Raw genomic sequence first — 24,436 nt, 5'->3', positions numbered from 1 at the left:
GCACAGAAGCAAGCATGTCATAATGCAGGTATACAGGGTCTTGGTGGGATTACACTTGGATTATTTTGTGCGGTTTTGGTCTCTTCATCTAAGAAAGGATGTACTTGCCATAGAGGGAGTGCAGCGAAGGTTCACCAGACTGATTCCTGGGATGGCAAGATTGAAGAGAAATTGGGTTGACTGGGCTTGTATTAACTGAAATTTAGAAGAATGTGAGAGGATCTAATTGAAATGTATAAAATTGTAACAGGGCTGGACAGACTGGATGCAGGGATATTGTTTCTTTCGCTGAGGTCTAGAAAAAAGAGGTCATAGTCTCAGGATATGGACTGAGATGAGGAGAAATTTCTTCATTCAGATGTTGGTGAACCTATGGAATGCCTTATAATCCAAAACTGCGGATTACTAACTTCTGAATATATTTAAAAATGAAATAAATGTTTAGACTCTAAAGGTGTTGAGGAGTATGGGGAGAATGCTGGAGTATGGCGTTGAGCAAAAGGATCAGCCATGAACATGTTGAATGGACAAGCAGGCTCGGATGGCCAAATGGCTTACTCCTATTTTCTATGTTTCTATGAATTAGAAGGTGGAAAAATAAAATGCATCTGTTTTTACTATGGAGTTCTTGCCAGGAAAATGGAAGCTTTTGGTATAAAACATTAATCGTTATAGTTTTTATGGAAAGCTCAGCAAACAACATACACATGTTTAAACAAAGAGGAATTTACAACTCTTAATGTAGAATGTTTATGGAATCATAAAGTTAATTCTGCCCACATGAATCTGGCTGACAAACAGCTATTTGGGCTAATGTCAATTTTCAGCTCTTAATGCCTAGTTTAAGTGTATATCCAAGCCTGTAAGATTGAGGAACATGTATACAAAGAATTTGAAGATTTACCAAGAGTGTTGAAATAAAAAGATGTCAAGTCCATTCGCAGAAATACTGGCTATGCAGTCAGCAAAAGATTAGACAGCTGGGTGGATGGTTAGAGGAATGTGGAGTAGGGTTTGATTTTTGTGGGAAATTGGGACCAGCTTTGGAACAGGAAGTGATTATCCAGATAATTTAATAAAGCTAATTCTGTCTCCTAAATTCCAGCATCAAGTATAGAATGCTATGGTTGTACATTAAAATAATAAACTTAAAGAAATTGACATGGGAAAGTAGTTAAGAATAATTACTTGGAAACACAAAGTACTCTAGAATAATAAATGAGTGAGGAGGCAGAACTAATTTTACTGAGATTATTTGATAAAACTAGGACAGATAGAACTAAAGCTAATGAGGAGCAAAGTGAAAGATAATAGCTGTGTGAGTGGTTTAGAGTGGGAATATTTATATGCAACTGTGTATGGATTTTAAAGAAAATCAAAACCAGGGAACTAGTGACATAATTAGAATGAAAGGATATAATGTAATCTGGGCTGATTTTGATTTGTGGTGTGTTTTTAGTAGGGAAGATTGGGGGGAGGGGTGCAGGGAAGCCAGAGAGAGGGCTGAAATTGGCTGTTTGTACACCATACTTATACTAATAAAGACTCACTTGAAGTTGTTAATAAGCCGGTTGAACCTGATAACACGTTGCTGATGCTGTACTATGGTTAAGTGAGCAGTTGGGAGAGGGGGAGCAGGCTGTTCTTCCCTTTGAAAAACATTTTAAAATGAAAGGGAGTTACTATCTTTGCGCAGTGCCCTTTATTTTATGTTTCTATGAATTAGAAGGTCAGGCCCCGGAAGAAAACATCCCCCCCCACCCCCCACCCCATTACTTCCCTGCTCTATAAGACACACCAACCCTTCCCTCCTGCACCCCAAATCCTCTCTGCTCAAGACTCCAGATGATTCTTGCTCTTAGATTCATGGACTGCCTGCTTGTCCTTGCTCTATTTCAAGCTCTTGGAGTTGCGGTCCAAATAGAGTGATCAGAAGCTTCTGAGTGTGCAATTTCCTCCTCACTGAGGGGTGGAAGTCCCAGAAACTATAAGAATTGGTCCACCAGCACTGTTTTATGATTGTAGGAGGTTGGCATGGAGCAAGCCCTCTCCAGAGGAAAGCATGGGGCAGCATATTACAGAGTAGGGTGTGTAGCTCCTTGTCTCCTTTTGCTCCCTCATGGAACTGGTAATGTGCTGTCCCATGCTTTAGCTTGCAGAAATGATCACAATTGTAGAAAGGAAAATTTGTAATAATGGTGATGGAGTCTTTTTGGATTCAGTTAATAAATAGTGGGTGGCATTATGTTTAGAGTGCACAGTAGACCACAGAATGATGGGAATGTAGAGGAATTTGCATTACTAAGTGATGGAATGGTGAGCATGCTTCATTACTTTATGCTTTTCTTTCACTCCTTAGTGGTGTAAGAGTACTGTCCTCAGCAGGTGTGTACTATTCATGATGTGGACTGTCTATTTGACTTTGCAGCGAATAAGAATTTTCTGTATGCATACTGAATTTAACTACATCCTGTGTAGTAACACTTGCAGCAAATGTGAGATTAAATTTTAAAAATCTGGCAATATGTAGTGTGGCATCAGATTGTTGCAGAACCTAACTGTTCATTCTAGTTCTCTCTCTCTCTCTCTCTCTATGTCCCATGCTCTTTATATGGAACGTAGAACATTACAGTGCAGTACAGGCCCTTCGGCCCTCAATGTTGTGCTGACCAGTGGAACAAATCTAATGACCCTCTAACCTAAGCTAATCCAATGTTATCCATATGCCTTTCCACTGATCATTTGAACGCCCTTAAAGTTGGCGAGTCCACAACTGCTGCAGGCAGGGCATTCCACGACCTTACTACCCTCTGAGTAAAGAACCTACCTCTGACAGCCGTCCTATAATTACCACCCTGCAATTTAAACCTATGTCCTCTCGTGTTAGCCATCACCATCCGATGAAAATGGCTCTCACTGTCTACCCTATCTAACCCTCTGATCATCTTGTAAGCCTTGATTTGGTCACCTCTTAATGTTCTCTCTAACGAAAATAACCTCAAGTCCCTCAGCCTTTCCTCATAAGACCTTCCCACCATACCAGGCAACATCCTGGTAAACCTCCTCTGCACCATTTCCAATGCTTCCACATCTTTCTTGTAATGCGGCGACCAGAACTGCACGCAGTACTCCAAGTGCGGCCGCACCAGAGTTTTGTACAGTTGCAACATGATCTCATGGCTCCAAAATTCAATCCCTCTACCAATAAAAACTAACACACCGTATGCCTTCTTAACAACCTTATCAACCTGGGTGCCAACTTTCAGGGATCTATGCACGTGCACACCGAGATCTCTCTGCTCGTCAACACTACCAAGAGTCCTTCCATTAGCTCTATGTTCAGTACTCCTTTAATCTTACCAAAGTGAATCACCTCACACTTTTCCTCATTAAACTCCATTTGCCACCTCTCAGCCCACTCTTGCAACTTATCTATGTCCCTCTGCAAACTGTAACATCCATCCTCACTGTCTACAACTCTGACTTTGGTGTCGTCAGCAAATTTACTAATCCATCCTTCTACACCCTCATCTAGATCATTTATAAAAATGACAAACAGCAGTGGCCCCAAAATAGATCCCTGAGGCACACCACTTGTAACTGAACTCCAGGTTGAATATTTCCCAACAACCATCACCCTCTGTCTTCTATCAGCTAGCCAATTCCTGATCCAAACTGCTAAATCACCCTCAATCCCATGCATCTGCATTTTCTGCAGTAGCCTACCATGGGGAACCTTATCAAATGCTTTGCTAAAATCCATATACACCACGTCAACTGCCTTACCCTTATCCACCTCTTTGGTCACCTTTTCAAAGAACTCGATAAGGTTTGTGAGGCACGACCTACCCTTCACAAAACTGTGCTGACTATCCCTAATCAATTTATTTCTCTCTAGATGATTATAAATCCTATCTCTTATAATTCTTTCCAAAACTTTGCCCACAACAGAAGTAAGGCTCACCGGTCTATAATTCCCAGGATGGTCTCTACTCCCCTTCTTGAACAAGGGGACAACATTTGCTATCCTCCAGTCTTCCGGCACTATGCCTGTAGCCAATGACGACATGAAGATCAAAGCCAAAGGCTCTGCAATCTCCTCCCTAGCCTCCCTGAGAATCCTAGGGTAAATCCCATCCGGCCCAGGGGACTTATCTATTTTCATACTCTCAAGAATTGCTAACACCTCCTCCTTATGTACCTCAATCCCATCTAGTCTAAAAGCCTGTGTCTCAGTATTGTCCTCAGCTACATTGACTTTTTCCTGCATGAATACTGACGAAAAATATTCACTTAGTGCCTCTCCTATCTCTTCAGGCTCTACACACAACTTCCCACTACTGTCCCTGACTGGCCCTAATCTTGCCCTAACCAATCTTTTATTCTTGACATACCTATAGAAAGCTTTAGGGTTCTCTTTGATCCTACCTGCCAAAGTCTTCTCATGTCCTCTTCTAGCTCTTCTTAACTCTCTCTTTTGTTCCTTCCCGGCTAATTTGTAACTCTCCAGTGCCCTAACTGAGCCTTCACGTCTCATCTTGACATAAGCCTCCTTCTTCCTCTTCGCCAGAGATTCAACTTCCTTAGTACACCACGGTTCCCTCGCTCGACCACTTCTTCCCCTGCCTGACAGGTCCATATTTATCAAGGACTCGCAGTAGCTGCTCCTTGAACAAGCTCCACATTTCAGTTGTTCCCAGCCCCTGCAGTTTCCTACTCCAAACTATGTGTCCTAAATCTCACCTAATGGCCTCATAATTACCTTTCCCCCAGCTATAACTTCTGCCCTTCGGTTTATACCTATCCCTTTCCATCACTGAGGTCAACGTAACCAAATTGTGGTCATTATCACCAAACCTCCAAGTCAAACACCTGGTCTGGTTCATTACCCAGTACCAAATCCAATGTAGCCTCACCTCTTGTTGGCCTATCTACATACTGTGTCAGGAAACCTTCCTGCACACATTGGACAAAAACTGACCCCTCTAATGTGCTTGAACTATAGCTTTTCTAATCGATATTTGTAAAGTTAAAGTCCCCCATAACAACTACCCTGTTACTTTCGCTCCTATCCAGGATTATCTTTGCAATCCTTTCCTCTACATCTCTGGAACATTTTGGAGGCCTATAAAAAAAACTCCAAGCGGGGTGACCTCTCCTTTCCTGTTTCTAATCTCAGCCCATACTACCTCAATAGACGAGTCCACATCAAACATCCTTTCTGCCACCGTAATACTGTCCTTGACTAACGATGTCATGCCTCCTCCTCTTCTACTGCCTTCTCTGGTCTGACTGAAATATCTGAACCCCAGAACCTGCAACAACCATTCCTGTCCCTGCTCTATCTATGTCTCTGAAATGGCTACAACATCGAAGTCCCAGGCTGCAAGTTCACCCACCTTATTGCGTATGCTCCTCGCATTAAAGTGTACACACTTCAAACCACCCTCCCGCCTGCCAATACACTGCTGCGACCTAGAAACCTTATGCATGACCTCCCTATTCTCATCCTCTTGTACACTGGAGCTACAATTCAGCTTCCCATCCCCCCCTCTGAATCAGTTTAAACCTCTCCGAATAGCATTGGCAAATTCTCCCCCCAAGATATTGGTACCCCTCTGGTTCAGGTGCAGACCATCCCTTTTGTAGAGGTCCCACCATTCATTGACATCCTTTGACAGTAAGAAGTCTCACAACACCAGGTTAAAGTCCAACAGGTTTATTTGGAATCACGAGCTTTTACTGTGAAAGCTCGTGATTCCAAATAAACTTGTTGGACTTTAACCTGGGTTGTGAGACTTCTTACTGTGCCCACCCCAGTCCAATGCCGGCATTTTCACCTCATCCTTTGATGAAGAGAACCTGCCATCTCTATTGAGTCTGGGCTACACTTGACACCAGATTCACCTCCTGATTGACTTTTAATGCTCTTATGGACGAGCAGTATATATGTTCCAGCATCGCCCATATCCCAGGATAAAAGACAATTAAAAATCAATCCCTTGATCATGAGATTTTTTTTCTTGTGTGGAAGACTTACTCTGCCCCAAGGGCCAACAGAGCATGACATGTATAACTACAAATGACTATTGAAGATGGCACTTATACAAATTAAAAAGGAATTAGATAAAACATTTGAAAAGGGAACATGTAAAAGGGCATAGGAAAAAAGAGGGAAATTTGATTAGAGCAGATTTTGCCAGTTGAAGAGAGTGCACAGGCACTGGGTTGAACAGTCAACAATTTATCCCTTTGTGAAACTTGATAGCCCATTCTGTGGAGTTGTAACTAATGTTCCAACAATTTTTTTTTATATATATCCATATTTCACATTCACAAAAGATTAGGAAAAGGAAGAATTGATCTTGAAATCTGTCTGTTGTCCATTTGATTTTATTCCCTCATAAAATAAAAAAATTATAGAACCTTAATTGGATAAAATTGAAACCTGATACATATGTAACCAGGCTAATACTGTCTGTCTCCACAAGTATTTTAGACCTTTTCAACTGCTGTTTTTTAAAAAAAGTAATGAAAGCAATAATTTTAAATTTGATTTTATCACTGCATCTTTAACTTATGAATTATGTAAATATTGATTACTTGATCAGATCAAACCCAAAATAGTTATTAAATCTGCAAATTTACTTGGGAATTTATCTATATGCTAGCAGATAAGTGATATGAACATCTAAAATTAATGTCTTGAAGCTTTAATGTCCAATGAATAAACAATAAATTAATTAAAAGTTGGTCAAGACAAGATTTGTATGTGCAACTTAAATTTTTCACTCTCCTGGTCAGCCTCTTATCATTCATCCTCTAGAAACTCTGAACTATTTACAAAATGCATCTTGGTGCCATAGCTGCCTAATGTGCAACTTTGTTACAAAACCCACTGTTTTTAGAATGATTTGGCTGCTTCACAATAAAGGTTCGCAGGTACAAAAATATAGGTGTTCAGTTATCGAAAGGAATTACAGTTTCATGCAACGCTTCGTTTCTTGGTCTTTTTTTTGTTTTTATTCCAATTCAATCCAATCAAGTCCACTTCAGAGTCTCAATTCCTAATCCAAGCTGACAAGACAGGGCTCTCACCTCCTGTCTTGGGCTTGATCTACATGATCCAAGCTGATTGGAGTAGGTATAGCTCCTCCTCCCAAGGCTTGATCTCATTTGTATCTTAGCCAAAGGGCCGAGATGCCGCTTTTAAAAATTGCTTCAAATGAAGCTAACATGTAACCTAATGACTTCAACCAAGCACAGCATGTCGACACCACACTTGATCTTAGCCAAGATCAAGTGTAGTATGGACATGCTGTGCTTGTTTGAAGTCACGAGGTTAATTTTAGCTTCATTTGAAGCAATTTTTAAAAGCGGCATCTCGGCCCTTTGGCAAAGATGCAAATGAGATCAAGCCTTGGGAGGAGGAGCTATACCTACTCCAATCAGCTTGGATCATGTAGATCAAGCCCAAGACAGGAGGTGAGAGCACTGTCTTGTCAGCTTGGATTGGGAATGCCCTTTATAGCGCAGAAATGTTTGTGTGCTAACTAAATTACTACAACTTGTTGAGACTCTGAATTGGACTTGATTTGATTGAATTGGAATAAAAACAAAAAAAAAATTACCTGGCTAATATTTGCAGCAAAGAGGAGAACCAACCAAATGATTATAAATTGATCTGACAGTTTTATCTTTAAAACGCTTACTCTGGCTGGGCTAAACTAAAATTTAATGTATACCTGCATTACTATGCTGCCAAGTTCCGTTATATTGTGTGGCTCCTCTGGAATTTATCGGAACAAAATGTATCGCGAAAGACAAAAAACAAGTCTTGCCAAATCTACTAGTCCAACTTACAAGTCTTCAAGCGATTGTACCTGAATGACAATTAACAGAATTGAAAGTTTAAAAGTTTGAGTCACAAATAGGTTTACATTAACATTACAATGAAATAATTGTGAAAATCCACTAGTTGCCACACTCTGGCACCTGTTCAGGTACACTGAGGGAGAATTTAGCATGGCCAATACACCCAACCAGCATGCCTTTCAGACTGAGAGAGGAAACTGGAGCATCTGGAGCAAACTCATGCGGACACGGAGAACGTACTGAGAGTGATCCAAACTGGGAATCGAACCCGGGTCCTTGGCGCTGAGAGGCAGCAATGCTAACCACTAATTTCCATTAGTGGCCTGAAGACTTGTGGTGAATTGTGTAAGAAAATAAGACTTTTAGATCTGTTCCAACATCAAGAAATTTGGTTAAACTGAAAATCTTGGTGACGCTTGGTGTTTCATCAGTTTGAAGATTTTTTACATTATAATTTGTTTTGCCTGTAAAAATGTTTAGCTTTTGTAGATATAATATTACCATTGACGTATAAAGAACATTTAGTTTTTTAACTTCAAATTTGTATTAACTTTTAGTTATGGTACTTTTATAGCTTGAAGCCGAATCTGTTCCAGAGGTATCAGAAAAATACGAGATTAGTTCAGTGCCTACTTTCTTGTTTTTTAAGGTAAGATTTTATTGTGCATGGAATCTAAAATAGCAGACTCTTTTGAAGAAGCAGAACACTAGTTGGATTGATTCTATTTTTAGGTTGCCACAGAAACCAGATTTTAAGATCCCTGAATTTTAGTGACAAGAATCTTGACAAGGCTCGAAGTGTATTAATAATTTATTGTGATATATCTGTCTTTGGAAATATTTCTTGAAATCCAGTTTTATGATTTAACCCTTTATAGTGCAGAAACGTTTGTGTGCTAACTAAATTGCTACAAATTTCAGTTGGCAAATGCTTATAAGAATGCAATGAGGTGAGAAATATTTATGCTAAACATTCCTGTATTTTAAATTGGATTAATTTTACGAATCTGCAGGATTTACTGACTGTCTTTTGTTTTGTATGTTTCTGAAAGGGGAATGTATTCAAGAAATCAATGGGTTGTGAGTTGATTAGTTTGAGTCTGTTGTTAGTACAAAGATTTATAAAAGCTGGGATTTCAAAAAAAAATTACAATTTGATTTATATGTTGATTGACATTCAACAAAATTCAATCCCGAAATGTGTGGGTTAGGGTTATTTGGCCATGCTAAAATGATCCTAGTGTCAGGGGGATTAGCAGGGTAAATGTGTGAGGTTATGGGAATAGGGCCTTGGTGGGATTGTGGTCGGTACAGACTGTATGGGCCAAATGGCCTCCATCTGCACTATAGGGATTCTATGATTCTGAAATCTTTTCAATAGGTTAAAAAGATAATTCAAATATTTTCGTACCTCCTGCTTTATCTTCCACACAATCATGACTGCATGATCTGGGTTAAAGTGATAGTCACAGCATTGTCGTTCATAAGAACTCTCTTTAATATTGACTATTTTTCCACTTTAACTATATGGCTAGCTTCTTTTGACCTCACTTTTAAAGGTGTTATGGGAAATGGAGACATTTCAGATGAACATACAAAAATGACAAACAGCAAAACATAAGGCATTAAGTGAAGATCATTTTGGTCATCTTGCCCTTTGAGCCTGTTCTGCCATTTGATGAGATCATGGTTGATTTGGTTGTGCTCTCAACTACACCTTCTTATCTCCCTCCCTTAACTCTTGACTCCCTTGTCTTTTAAAAAATCTAACTCAGTCTTGAATAAATTAAATGACCCAGTCTCCAATGCATTCCAGGGAAGACGATTCCACAGACTAATAACCGTCTGAGAGAAAACACTTAGCCTCATCTATGTCTTGAAAAGAGACATCTTATCCTTAAACTGTGTGCCCTATTTCTCGTCTCCCCCACAAGGGGTAATAACCTTCAGCATCCACCTTGTCAAGTCCCCATTGGATTTGTTTCAATAAGATCACCTCTCATTCTTCTGAACTGCAATGGTTATAGGCTCAATCTGCTGAACACATTTGATAAAATTATCCCTTCATTCCAGGAGTGAGTCAGCCTTTTCTGAATTGCTTCCAATGCACTTGTATTCCTTTTCAAATAAGGAAATCTAGACTGTACACAGTACTGCTGCAGTAAAATTTTGGTACTTATATATTCCATTCATCTTGCATTAAACACCAGCATTATATTTGCCTTCCCGATCACTTGCTGTGCCTGCATACTGACATTTTGGCCAGAATTTTAAGCTCCCCTCCCTGCAGGTTCTGGGTGAGTGGGAGCAGAAAATAGTGTGGACAGGATTTAGTCCTGCCTGCCCCAGGGCCTTATACGGGAAGCCTGCCCATGCCCCAATTAAGATCCTTAAGGAGCCACTTAACGGTCTCTTAAATGCCTTTTTCCACCCAGTCTCAATTTTTAGGCTGGCAGACGTCCCAGTGACTAAAGATGGAAACAAAAAGTTAACATTCTCAATCTCGGGCAGAAAGGGGGGCAAGATTTCCCTCACAGACCAGAGACCTCTGGCCCCCCTCCCCAGTGACTCCCCATCTCCTATCTTCCTCAGGACCACTGGGACTTAATAATCTCAGGCACAGCACTGCAATACTTCTTCTGGCCACTGCAGCAGTGTGGCTGGAAAGGCTGGAGAGCTGTTAGCCTACCTGATTCGCCAGAAGTCACACCAGCTGCCAAGCATGAAATGGCAGCAGGTCTCAGAGTTAGCAGGGGTGCATTCCACGCTGACTCTCCGGATGGTGGGCACGGAGCACTTGCCATTCTGAAAATTCAGGCCTTTTGTGATTCATGACACTTGGTTTTGTCCTGGATCATGAAGATCTGCATTCTTTCTTCATTTAAATAGTATATTGCTTTTCTTCTCCTCTTGCCAAAGTGGACACACTCATATTTCCCCACGTTATACTCCATCTGCCAAATTTTTGTCCACTCACTTAACCTGTCCATATCCTTTGTGGACACTTTACCATGTCTTAACAGCTTACTATCCTACATATCTTGTGTCTTTGGCAAATTTAACTACCATACATTGGTTTCTTCATCCAAGTCATTGATATAGAGTATAAATAGTCAAAGACATGGCCTTAACTGATCCCTTTGACACTCCACTAGTCACAGCTTTCCAATTGGAAAAAGACCCATTTACCGCTACATTTTGTTTCATGTTGGCTAACCAATCCTTTATCCATGCTAATATGTTAAAATGTCAAGTGCTCTTATCTTGTGTAATAACTTTTGATATGGCATGTTAACAGAAATCCAAGTGCACCACATCCACAGGTTTTAAGCATCTTGTTACCCTCAAAGAACTCTGATAAGTTTCCCTTTCACAAAACCATGTTAACTCTGCCTGATCTAGTTATGATTTTCTAAATATCCTGCTATAGCCTCCTTTTTAGATAACATCCTATAGTTTCCTGCTTTGTCTCCCTCCTTTCTTGAATAAAGATGTTACATTTGTTATTTTTCAATCCAATGGGATCCTTCTGGAATGTAAGGAATTTTGGAACATTATTACTAATGGTTTTTCTATCTCTGCAGCCACTTCTTTTCCAATCCTAATATGCATGCTAAATTGATCCTGGGAATTTCTCAGCCTTTAGGTCTAATAGTTTTCTCAGCACTTTTCCCCAAGTGCTGGTGATTGTTTTAAGTTCCTCCTTCCCTTTTCAAGTATCTTTGGGAAATTTTCTAAATCTTCTATATTGAAGACTGACTCAAAATACCTATTCCGTGCTTCTTCCATTTCTTTGATTTCTACTATCAATTCCCCAGATACTTTCCCTGGGGAATTGAGAAATCCTGCTGAATTGGGAAACACTGCTGGGTCAACACTGGAAACACTGTTGAGTCAATTCCATGCATTCCTGGTACAATTAAGCAGTGTGATTCTCCATGCTTCTCTCTTGCCAGAAGTCCTGCTCAAAGTACTAATTTAGTTTGGAGCTCTGCTACTACCAGTTTTTCAAACCTTTAGAAAATTAAACAGAGAATGTGTTGTTGAGATGAAAATGCTCAGACTTAATGATGAGTTCTAAATTAATGTTTTAAATTTATTTTTTCTTTGGAGTTGATAGATCTTCCATAATTACTATCTTTATTTTTATCTTAGTACGGAATTTAGTACAGAACTAGAATGTAACTTGCATTTTTGTTACTGTTCTGAACTTCCATATTAGATTATCATTTTTAAGCCATTTAAATAGGTGACCAGGATCTTTGATATACTGGTGACCAGAGTTGGATCTGTGCTGATTCTACTTGATATAGTTTTTCTTGCTCAAAGTATACCCTAATTATTCATGTTTCAGCGTCACTGATTTTGCCTTACTCCATTTGTGGCTTTGATTTCATCAAAATGCATATGTTTGCTTCAGAACTGTCAGAAGATTGACCGAGTAGACGGTGCCCATGCTCCTGATTTAACTAAAAAAGTTCAGCAGCATGGTGAAACTGCCAAACAAGACCTGAATGACCAACTGAAAAAACTTCTAAATTCTGCACCCTGCATGTTGTTTATGAAGGGAACTCCTCAAGAACCTCGGTGTGGTAAGGGTTATTCTGTTTTAAAATTGTACTTCAAATGTCAGGAATACTTAAGTTGTGTAATAAAAGGATAAAAAAACTGACAACATATTGGATTATACTACATGTAAAATTGTTAAGTACTACTAAAAAATAAAACTTTAGATAAGATTTCATGTAGCCAGTACTAATTAGCATAATGTTGCTAAGTATAATTTGACATTAAAAAGCAGTCATTGTTTATATTCAGAAATAGAATTTATAATCAAAAAATGCTACCATTCAAATTTAGCATTTGAAATGGCATTTCATTATTATATCTATAAGGAATCACTGTATTTATATAATATTTTGTATGACCACCAGCAGTCTTTTAAGTTATTTACAACTACTAAAGTTCAGTTCAAATACAGTCAGTGTTGTATGCGGGGAAATGTGGCAACCAATTTGTGCATAGCACATTCCCACGTTGTCTCTGTCTGTTTGCTAATGTAGAATGCATTATCTAATATTGGGTTTGGTCTAATGAGATGGAGTTTTTTTTATTTCAAGTTATCATTGGTTGCTCAGTTTATTTTTCTGCAAGTCTGAACATTTCCTGTGGGGGAAAAAAGCGTTTAAGTTTATTAGGCGCAAGTAAGGCTTACATTAACACTACAACGAAGTACTGTGAAATTTCCCTAGTCGCCACAGTCCGGCACCTGTTCGGGTCAATGCACCTAACCAGCACGTCTTTCAGAATGTGGGCGGAAACAGGAGCACCCGGAGGAAACCCACGCAGATACAGGGGGAATGTGCAAACTCCATACAGACATGCTGGGAATCGAACCCAAGTCCCTGGCACTGTGAAGCAGCAGTTCTAACCACTGTTCTACTGTGCTGCCCTAAATGTTTGTTCCTCCCTGGCGAGGAATTGAATCCCAGTCTTCTGGGGGACGGGTGGGAATACTAACTACTATACTACCGAGGAACAAATAATGCTGACTGCATTTTAACTCCATACTTCTAATCCAATTTATTAATAGACTAGTGCATACTTCAATTTTGCCAAAAAAGAATGAAGAATGTCTTTTCCCTGTAACTCCGAAAATGTCAGCAGTAAAACAATTCATAACTAAATCAAATTTGGGCAAGTTTTTAGCTGTAGCTCAAAATTTCAAGGAAAATGGTGAGATAAATGAAAATCCGTTACAACCAGTTTCCTGCATAAATATTTTGTGTTTACATATCAAATGCAAATTTTCCTGTTGGAAAAAGTACATTTTATTTATAAAGACAAATGCCTTAATTCCCTGAAACATAATGCCAACAATTTCCTTCTAATATTAATGTAAATTTTCAATATTTTGTGTGTGAAGCATTGGCAGCCTGGTGCCAAATTGTTAATGATTCACATAGAATTAGTTTTTTTTATGTGCTGTGTCAATCAGATTAGTTGCAAAAATAAAAATGGAGGTTCTTTGACCTGCTCGTTGGTTGTAGAATGTAGCTAGCATCTGTTGGAAATAATGAGATTGATTTTAAAGTAAACTCATGACTTATCAGTGTCCTAGTTAAGTTATTTTAAGAAACATTGAGTGGTTACAACACAGAGGGAGGCCATGTGTAAATTTGTTCTGAAAAAGGTAATGGTATATCAGGATAGAACATAGAACACTACAGCACAAACAGGTCCTTCGGCCCACAAGTTGCGCCGATCACTTCTATACCTGCTAAGCGATAGACCTATCTATAACCCCCAATCTCATTAGATCCCATATACTCATCCAGAAGTCTTTTAAAAGACCCCAGCGAGTTCGCCTCCACCACCACCGACGGCAGCCGATTCCATTCACTCACCACCCTCCGAGTGAAAAACTTACCCCTAACATCTCCTCTGTACTTGTTTCCCTGCACCTTAAATCTGTGTCCTCTCGTAGCGACCATTTCAGCCTGGGGAAATAGCCTCTGAGAATCCACCCTATCTATTCCTCTCAACATCTTATAAACCTCTATCAGGTCGCCTCTCAACCTTCGTCTCTCCAGGGAGAAGAGTCCCAGCTCCCTCAACCTATCTTCATAAGGCATGCCTCCCAATCCAGGCAACATCCTTATACATCTCCTCTGCACCCTTTCAATAGCTTCCACGTCCTCCTTATAGTGAGGCGACCAGAACTGTGCGCAGTACTCCAAGTGGGGTCTGTCAAGGTTCTTATAAAGTTGCAGCATTACCTCCTGACTCCTAAACTCAATCCCTCGATTAATGAAGGCCAGTACACCATACGCCTTCTTGACCACATCCTCCACCTGCAAGGCCGATTTAAGAGTTCTATGGACCCGGACCCCAAGATCCTTCTGCTCTTCAACACAGCTAAGACTCCTACCCTTGATATTGTATTCCTTCATCCCTTTGGTCCTGCCAAAATGGACCACTACACATTTATCTGTGTTGAAGTCCATCTGCCACTTCTCCGCCCAGTCTTGCATCCTATCTATGTCCCGCTGCAACTTCTGACATCCCTCCAGACCATCCATAACACCACTAACCTTCGTATTGTCTGCGAACTTACTAACCCATCCCTCCACTTCCTCATCCAGGTCATTTATGAAAATGACAAACAGCAAGGGTCCTAGAACAGATCCCTGGGGCACTCCACTGGTGACCGACCTCCGTGCAGAAAAAGACCCATCCACAACCACTCTCTGCCTTCTGCAGGCAAGCCAGTTCTGGATCCACAAGGCCAAAGCCCCCTGGATCCCATGCCCTCTCACCTTCTCAAGAAGTCTTGCATGGGGGACCTTATCAAACGCCTTGCTGAAGTCCATGTAAACCACGTCTACCGCTCTTCCTTCGTCAATGTGTTCAGTCACATTTTCAAAGAACTCAACTAGGCTCGTAAGGCACGATCTGCCCTTGACAAAACCATGTTGACTATTTCTGATCATTCTAAACTTCTCCAAATGCTCATAAATCTTGTCCCTCAGAAGCCTCTCCATCAACTTACCAACCACTGAAGTCAGACTCACCGGTCGGTAATTTCCCGGGCTATGCCTGTTCCCTTTCTTGAAAATAGGAACCACATCCACAATCCTCCGGAACCTTTCCTGTCTCCGTCGATGACGCAAAGATCATCGCCAGGGGCTCTGCAATCACCTCCCACAGTAACCTGGGGTATATCCCATCCGGTCCCGGTGACTTGTCTATCTTGATAGAGTTTAAAAGTTCTAACACATCCTCTTCCTTAACATCCACATACTCAATCTTTTCAGACTGCCGCAAACCTGTAGTACAACCTCCCAGATCACTTTCCACCGTGAATACCGAGGCAAAGTACTCATTAAGCACCTCTGCCATTTCTTCCGGTTCCACACAGACTTTTCCCCCTTCACCTTTTATAGGTCCTATCCCTTCTCTTCTCATCCTTTTACTTTTCACATATTTGTAGAAGGCCTTGGAATTCTCCTTAATCTTACCTGCCAAGGCCTTCTCATGACTCCTTCTGGCTCTCCTAATTTCCTTTTTAAGCTCCTTTCTACAAGCCTTATACTCCTCTAGATCCTTAACATCTCCTAGCTCTCTGAACCTTTTATACACCTTTCCTTTCTTCTTGACTAGGTTCACCACAACCTTCGTGCACCACGGTTCCCACGCCCTACAAAAACCACCTTGTCTCATCAGAACGTTATCGTGCAGAGCTCCAGTCAAATGTTCTTTGAATATCCGCCACCTCCCTTCTGTACTTTTCCCCAAGAATGCCTCCTTCCAGTTTATTCATCCAATTATCTGCCTGATGTCTTCATATTTCCCCTTACTCCAGACAAACACCTTCCTAGCCTGCCTGATCCTATCTCTTTCCAATGCTATCGTGAAGGAGATAGAATTATGATCTCCATCCCCAAGATGCTCTCCTACCGAGAGATCCGACGCCCGTCCTGGTTCATTAGCCAGCACCAGGTCAAGTACAGCCTCTCCTCTCGTAGGCTTACCCACGTACTGTGTCAGGAAACCCTCCTGAACACACCTAACAAACTCCTCCCCATCCAAACCCCTTACCCTTGGGATATTCCAGTCGATGTTTGGGAAATTAAAGTCTCCCATCACAACAACTCTGTTATTACTACATCTCTCTAGGATCTGTTTCCCTATCTGCACCTCAACTTCCCTGTCACTATTGGGCAGCCTATAGAAAACACCCAGCAAAGTTATTGACCCTTTGCTGTTCCTAACTTCCACCCACAGAAACTCTGTAGACAGTCCCTCCACGGCATCCTCCTTCTCTGCAGCCATGACACTGTCCCTGATCAACAGTGCCACTCCACCACCTCTTTTTCCCCCAACCCTGTCCTTCCTGAAGCATCTGAATCCTGGCGCCTGAAGTACCCAGTCCTGTCCCTGAGATATCCAAGTCTCTGTAATGGCTACCACATCACATTCCCAAGCAGCAATCCACGTCCTAAGCTCATCTACCTTATTTGCTACACTCCTGGCGTTAAAATAGACTCACCTCAGCCCCTCAGTCTGGACATTTCTCTTCTCCACCACCCGTCTAACTTCCCTCTCATACTGTCTACAGTCCTTCCCTACCCAGGAGCTAACCTCCTCGGTCTCAGTCTCCTCACCTCTGTTCCCTCCCCCTAACCTTTCTAGTTTAAAGACCCCCAGTAGCCCTAGCCAGTCTTCCTGCCAAGATATTGGTCCCCCTGGGATTCAAGTGCCACCCGTCTTTACTGTACAGGTCACACCTGCCCCTAAAGAGGTCCCAATGATCCAGGAACTGGAATCCCTGCCCCCTGCTCCAGTCCCTCAGCCACGCATTCACCCTCCACCTCATTCCATTCCTGCTCTCATTCTCCCGTGGCGCAGGCAGCAATCCTGAGATTAGTACCTTCGCATTCCTCTTTCTCAGCTGCCTACCCAGTTCCCTATAATCCCTTTTCATGACTGCTTCCCTCTTCCTGCCTATGTCAGCAGTACCTATATGAACCACAACCTGCGGTTCCTCACCCTCCCCTTTCAGGATGTCTGGGATGCGTCCGGAGACATCCCGGATCCCAGCTCCAGGGAAGCAAACCATCACCCGTGACTCCTGTCTGCGTCCGCAAAAACACCAGTCAGATCCCCTCACTATGGAGTCCCCTATTAGTACTGCCTTGCTGCTTTCTTAGTTTTTTGAAGTACTGGCTCAGCTCCAGAGAGCTGGCCATGCTTCCTCCTCCAGATGAGCTGTCCCCCCCAGTGGTACTCAGGCAGGAGTACTTATTTTGAAGGGGGACATCCACCGGCGTGTTCTCCATCATCTGAGGTTTCCCGTTCCTAATAGTTACCCACGTGCCTTCTTCCCGTTGCCCTGGTGTGACCACTTGCCGATAGCTCTTATCAATTATCTCCTCGTTCTCTCTAATGAGACGAATGTCCTCAACTGCATTTCCAGTTCCTTTACCAGGTCCCGTAGGGACTGCAGCTCCACACTCCGAGCACAGGTATGGATGTCTGGGAGACCAGGAGCCTCCAAGACCTCCCACATATTGCATCGGCAACAACATACAGGCCTCACACTCATACTTGCCCTTTATAGAAACCCAGAGGAAAAAAAAGTAATAAAAACTTATAACTTACTTTGCCTCACCCTTTTCGCTTTGGCCCTGTGAGCCAAAGCCCTGACAGCTCTCACAAAAACAAAAACAAACTTACCTGCTCTCACTCAGAGCCCTTCTCGCACTCTCTCTTTTTTTTAGGTTAGAGGAGGAGGGAGGGGTGGGATACTCTACCTGTGTAGAGTATCGGGTTTCTTCACCTTTCTAATTTATGGGGGTCCAGAGGGGAAAAAAAAACTACTTCCCTATGACCACTTCCTGTATCCGGTTTAAAATTTTAAAAAAAGCTAGAGATGTTAGTTTAAAAAAGAAACACAGTAACTTACTCACAAGCTCTCCTCTCACCAGTCTCTCCCTCTGATGTGCTCCCAAGGAACAATGATAATAAAATGCTACTTTAAAAAATATTCACTTTAGTTAACTAATTATTCAGATATATATTTTGTTTTAATATGAAGGTTTATTTTCTTCAAAATTTGAAGCCAATAGGAATGGAGAAATTATTCCACTGGTTGAAATCATATCTAGCAGAAATGAAAATGGTTATGGTTGTTGGAATCAAATCATTGATTCCAAGATCAATGGAATCATTGCAGGAATTCCTCAGGGTAGTGTCCTAGTCAGTGATCTTCAGCTGCTTCATTAGTGATCTTTCTTCTGTCATAAGGTCAGAAATGTTCACTAAGGCTCCTTAGACAACTTCTTTCAAATGCGTGAAGGCCACTTCTATTAGAAGGGCAACAGACACATGAAAACACCACACCTGGAAGTTCTCCATCAAGTCACTCACCATCCTGACTTGGAAATGTATCACCAGCAGGGTCAAAATCCTGGAACTCCTTACACCACGTAGATTGCAGAGGTTCAAGAAAATGAGATGCAAGAGTTGAGCTCATTCTAACTAGGTGGCCATCTTGATCCTACATTACCTTGCTGTGTCATTCATGGTGGATGCAATCCCAGTATTGCCACCAGGTCATGACCCCAAGTAACTCCATTTCAACAATGTTTATGTGTCAATGCTGTAAATTATAATGCTGCAAAAATAGGCCTGAAAAATTTCCTTATGACTGCATTGATCTTTATTTGTTGTATCTTGTTTTATTTGGCAGGCTTCAGCAGAAAGATTGTGGAAATTCTCAACGAACATAATATCCGTTTTTGCACCTTTGACATTCTTTCTGATGAAGATGTGCGCCAAGGACTAAAAGTTTATTCTAACTGGCCTACATATCCTCAACTGTACGTGAATGGAGAACTGGTGGGAGGGCTTGATATTGTAAAGGTTAGTATTGTAGTTGGGTGATGTGAGAGAAAATATAGAAACTTTATTGCATTTTACTGAAACCAAGGGAAGAGCTGATGCAAGAAATATTGGTGAGTTAAAGTGTAGCAACACCCCTGAAGGGATAATTAGCCGAACAATGAAGTGTGTGCTTTGCAAAGCATTTCTGAAGTCCTTAGTTCAGAACAAAATATCTTAAGCAAATCATAAAGGAAGCATAACTATATATTTTTAAAATAAATTACCACCTGTTCAGAAGGGTAATTTGACAGAGGTGTGTATTGAAAGGTTATCAGTTGTTGCTTAAAACTCCTGTCGTAATTGACTTGCTGGATGTTCACGTAACCTCTTAAATCGATATATTCATAAAGCTTGTATCAACATAAAATCATTGATTTCAAATATCACAATACCTAGGCCCAAAACCACACATAGCATGCACTATTGCATATTAAATAAACGTTTCCTGTGAACTACTAACAAGGTTAGAGGGATTAGCCCCATATGTATAGGGATATGGGGATAGGGCCTGAGTGCAGACTTGATGGGCCAGATGCCTTTTTTTGCACTGTAGGGTTTCTATGATTCTGTGAAAAGATGATCACAGTTTTAGACAATAGACAGGCTATGACAAGAATGCAGCCACGATAGTTGTGCACGTTCAGCAATCTGCCCATTGACCCAAGGGTCATAAGATACCCACTGAAATTCAGCCAAATGCCCTAAGATTTGCAAGCTACATGATGCCATAAGTGAACTGTGAAAGTGACAAGGATGACCGTATATGGTCAGTACAATTACCATAAAAGGTTAAAAAAATAAGTTTTGGCCCTTTGTCACTTTAGGTAACAACACCTTAAATAAGTATCCCATGAGTGAGTTTGAGTCGATGCTTAATTACAGCTTGTATTAAAATAGGTAAGATTAAACACTTAACTGTATTAATGTAGTGTCTAATTAAAGTTGTCTTTTGACTATTGAAGTGAACTGATACCTAATAAGGTATGTCGAACCAAACCTTAACAGCAACAATACGTTTTCTTTTTTAAACATCAGTATTAATTGCTTAAATCTCTCCTAGGAGTTAGCTGAGACTGGCGAGCTAGAAAAAACTTGTCATACGGAAATGGGACTGGAACATAGGTAAAGTAATAAACATAGGTAAAATAATTTTTCCAGCATTTATTTTTTAAAATTATAGTTTAATGTTTGTTACTGCAATGGATTTGATATACCATACACAGCAAGTAATACAATGAGCATAAATAAAGTGAACCTGTTTAGATTAAAATATTCACCCAGAATATGATGTAAAACTTGCATTGCTGCATTCTGCAACAGCATTTGGTGTTCAGCATCTTTGTATTTGTAGGTTGAAAGCACTGATTAATAAATCAAAAGTCGTCCTGTTTATGAAAGGCACCAAAGCGGTAAGTACATTTTATTTTGTTTAAAAAAACAGAAATTGAAATAGTGGTTTGTATCATACATAAATATTTTGCATAAATATGTATACTCTCTCAACTGATGAATGTTAGTGGCAGCATATATGGAACCCATGTAAACTATGCCTGAAAAAAATTTAAATACATGAATTTACAGCCAGTGGGTCAAACGCTCCTCAGTCCTGCCATGCAATTTGCTGCTGTGAAGTAATCAAAAAGGACCTTGAATCAACAATTTTGGGAGACTTTTATCTCCAATATTCTTGATGGATGCTCTGCCTGGCACGACCTGAATGCCACCCATATTTGCAGCTTCTATTCATTTGTGTGGGCCTGATGGTGCAACCTTGGTTGCGATTCCAAACCTGAACAGATAATAGAGAGGAGTGTGCATCGGCATTCAGAATGCTTCTAATAAAGATTGGACTGAATACCTGATGATTTGGGGGGAAGGATGCCTGCAGGGATGGGCAGAGGTCACTGTCTAGGGAAGGTGGCATGAGGCAGTGGAAATTTAACTTTGGACTTTGCCTTGCCTTGCTGCCTACATCTCTAAAGTCTCCACCAATCTAAAGGGAAGCAATAGCAAGACCTACTACCAGCTTTGAGTGCCTAACAAGACAGACCATGCATAACCCCATTCACATTGTAACTGTTGCTTATAATTTTGTTCTTAGTTGGCAAAATGTGGATTCAGTCGTACTATTGTGGGAATACTGAATGAAACTGGGTACGTATCAGTATTTAAACTAAAATATTTTGTGTGAATTTAATTTTCTGTTTTGTTTAAACTGGAGCTTTACATTGTTCTTTCTTAATATAGTGTGGAGTATGAAACTTTCAACATATTGGAAGATGAAGAAGTAAGTTCTGTTTCAGTTCTAAGCTGTTGTGTATAGAATGAAAAGTAGTGGAGAAATTTACATTCCTTCTCAGTTTAGTACATCAAATTTGTTTCTCTGAAATGCTTCTTGTGTATAGAAGGACAGGGTGTTTGAATGTTTGTTTTAACTGTCCTTTATCCTGCATTGACATGCGTAAGATTGCCCTGTTTAGTCATCTAAAACAACAGTTGCATCACAATAGTGTGTAATGATCCACATTATACAAAGATTCCCTGGTCATCTATTCATTAACATTCTAAAATCATTACTGAAATGATGTGTGATCTGTAAATTGTATTCCATTACAAACACTGAATGGATTACAGCTTGCCATTTCAATGAATTGGAAACTTCTCTGTCAGGCATCGTCAATGGGAAACCCATTTTAATGTCAGCATTTACTTGTATAACGTTTTATACTTTTGGTGGTGCTCTGATACAGTAGTGTTGAGTGCAAAACCCGTCACGTACTGTTTTGACCAGAGTCATCTTGCAGTTTTTCTGCAAAACCACTGGGTGTCAGCAAAGAAATGTCATAATCATTATCACATCATCTGTATGTGGCCAAAAGCAAATAACCTCATGCTATGAATGACCTAAAATCTAAAAGTGTTACGAAAACACACCCTCAATTTTACTAGGATTTCAAAATAAATCGAGTTACTAATCAATCAGGTTAGTCAACTTTCAACAATTACATTTGATACATTTTTGATGTGGCCATTATAAGAATTGAAATTCTGTGCCTCTACTCTTGCCCCTACCCTTCCTCCATGATTTCCTTCATTAATAGGTTTTTTTCTCATGAGATGTGAATGGCTCGGGTTCCTTGGTAGGTATTTTGTCTCTGCCAGATGCCTTAATAGAATTCAAGGTTAGATGCCTTTGATCTTTCCCTCCACCTAACCCTACCTTGGTCTAAGCACTCCCACTCTCCAGCCCTTTATAAGCCGAATACTGCAGTTGATCTCGTCTCCTGGTGCATCACAGGTCATTGAGTATTTTAAAACTTTAATTTGGGTAATACAGGTACACGCCAAAATAAAATGCTTAGGAGAAAGTCTTACTTTGTATGGGTTCTGATTTTTTGTGTGGCACGTAAAAGGAGGATCCTGAGTGAAGATTAGACTAACTGCTTTAGAATAAATAATGGGTTGTAGCTTCCTTGAAATGGCAATCAGCAACAAACTCTAATTCTAAAGTGCCCGTCCCACCCGACCTTCCTGACTCAGGCCAGTTGAGACTTGAGCAGCGAAGTCTATAGAAGTGGAGTGAAGGAGAATGTGCTCCCTTTTTACAGAACTAGTTGCTGTATAGTTTAATGGTTCAACTGAAAGTAACAGAGTCAGAAAGGGGCAACTTGGACATTGGTTTGGAGGTGGGGAGAGGTGACGAGGTGAGGAGCTGGCATCAGGAGCCATGCAGGAGGGAAGTCAGATATGGGGGGTGGGCAGGGTGTGCAATCAAACATCAGGGATAGGGAGACGAGTTTTGCATCATGGGAAGGTGTCGGACATCAGGAAGGGGGTGTGGGGTTGTATTTGAAATAGGTACACAAGTTAAAAGTGCTTTCCCAAAACTCTTGTCAGAGTAACTACAAGTGTGAAATTGGCAGAACCATCGAACATTAGCAATTGAGATCATTTTGCCTGATAGTTCCCAGCCTAATGCAATTGTCCAGGGAAGTTAGCCCTTCTAACTAGTTGCCGGGTAAAGACTTATCTGGGAACTTCTGAGAAGGATTCTTTGGGATGCCCCCCTAAATCCAACGCTGGGGAAGCAAGATACAGGTTACTATATAAATAAACAATACTTCTGTAATATTTCAACTGATCGAACACAGTAGTCATCAATATAAGTAACCCCTCATGAAACTCTTTGCCAAATTTTATTACCTTTTATAATACACAGCAAGTTTTTAAAAATTGTTGAAACCAAACCTAATTCAATACATAGTTCCACACCCCTATGCTGTAGCTCAGCATGAGGGAAGTCAGGCTCAGTCATCAGAAGGAAACACCAAAGCCACATGAATACCACACTATACAACTGTACACAGCAAAGACTGACGCAAGCTCTCTCCCTCGCCAGTTTGTGTTTTTCTGTTTCTCGCACTCCCCAGTTTGTGCTCATTTGCTGCATCTTGACCAGTCAGTCGCACATTGCTCCCTTTCCAGCTGATTTTACTTAACCCCTGTGCCATCGTCCTCACAACTGGCAATGAAGTGATGTGTTCCAGTAGCAGGAGACCAGCAGGGCTTGGACAGTGCAGGTTGGCTGCATGTCCTGTCAGCCAGAGTAATGATGTTGAAAAAACTCCATATATAAGGGCTGTTTTTCTTGAACTGTCAGCTGCATTGCACAAGAGAGCAGTCACTCATTCTGGTAGAGTGTTGCCAAAAGCATAAAGGTTGGGATCATAATCTATTCACCTTCTATTTTCACTTTAGATTAGTAGGATCAGTATTATTTAATTGTCAAAAAGTAACATTGTGGGGTACTTTAGGCTGATTATGCGATCAATAGAATGAGCCAATGATATGATCTGGAGGAGGTTAAGAAATAGTTCTTGCACATCCTGCCCTTAAGGCACTGTACCACTATAGGCTTCAAAAAGGAAGCGAGTAATATAGAAATGGTTCTATCGCAAGAGGATTGAGGAATATGCTGAGAAGAGGTTATTTGTCACTTTTTATCTATTCAAGATCTAGCTGCATGTTTCTTTGCATAATCCTGCATCTTGTAAGTCCTGCAATGGATCCTATGACAAAGATACAAAATTACATTATTGTGAAATATTCCTCC

The 24,436-nt window shown here is 40.8% G+C and overlaps 1 protein-coding gene across 1 annotated transcript in view; it reads left to right on the top strand.

Annotated features, from left to right (window-relative positions):
• glrx3 (glutaredoxin 3) overlaps positions 1–24,436 on the top strand; it is a 32,187-nt gene that overhangs the window by 5,390 nt on the left and 2,361 nt on the right. Inside the window, exons 3-9 of the mRNA XM_080205608.1 lie at positions 8,450–8,524; positions 12,296–12,467; positions 19,130–19,302; positions 20,384–20,445; positions 20,675–20,732; positions 21,425–21,477; positions 21,571–21,610. Coding sequence (XP_080061734.1) covers positions 8,450–8,524; positions 12,296–12,467; positions 19,130–19,302; positions 20,384–20,445; positions 20,675–20,732; positions 21,425–21,477; positions 21,571–21,610 — 633 coding nt within the window. The remainder of the gene's footprint in view (positions 1–8,449; positions 8,525–12,295; positions 12,468–19,129; positions 19,303–20,383; positions 20,446–20,674; positions 20,733–21,424; positions 21,478–21,570; positions 21,611–24,436) is intronic.

This window comes from Carcharhinus amblyrhynchos, chromosome 17, assembly GCF_965287045.1.
Source record: "Carcharhinus amblyrhynchos chromosome 17, sCarAmb.v2.hapA, whole genome shotgun sequence".
NCBI classification, from domain to species: domain Eukaryota; kingdom Metazoa; phylum Chordata; class Chondrichthyes; order Carcharhiniformes; family Carcharhinidae; genus Carcharhinus; species Carcharhinus amblyrhynchos.
This window is presented reverse-complemented; position numbering and strand designations above follow the sequence as displayed.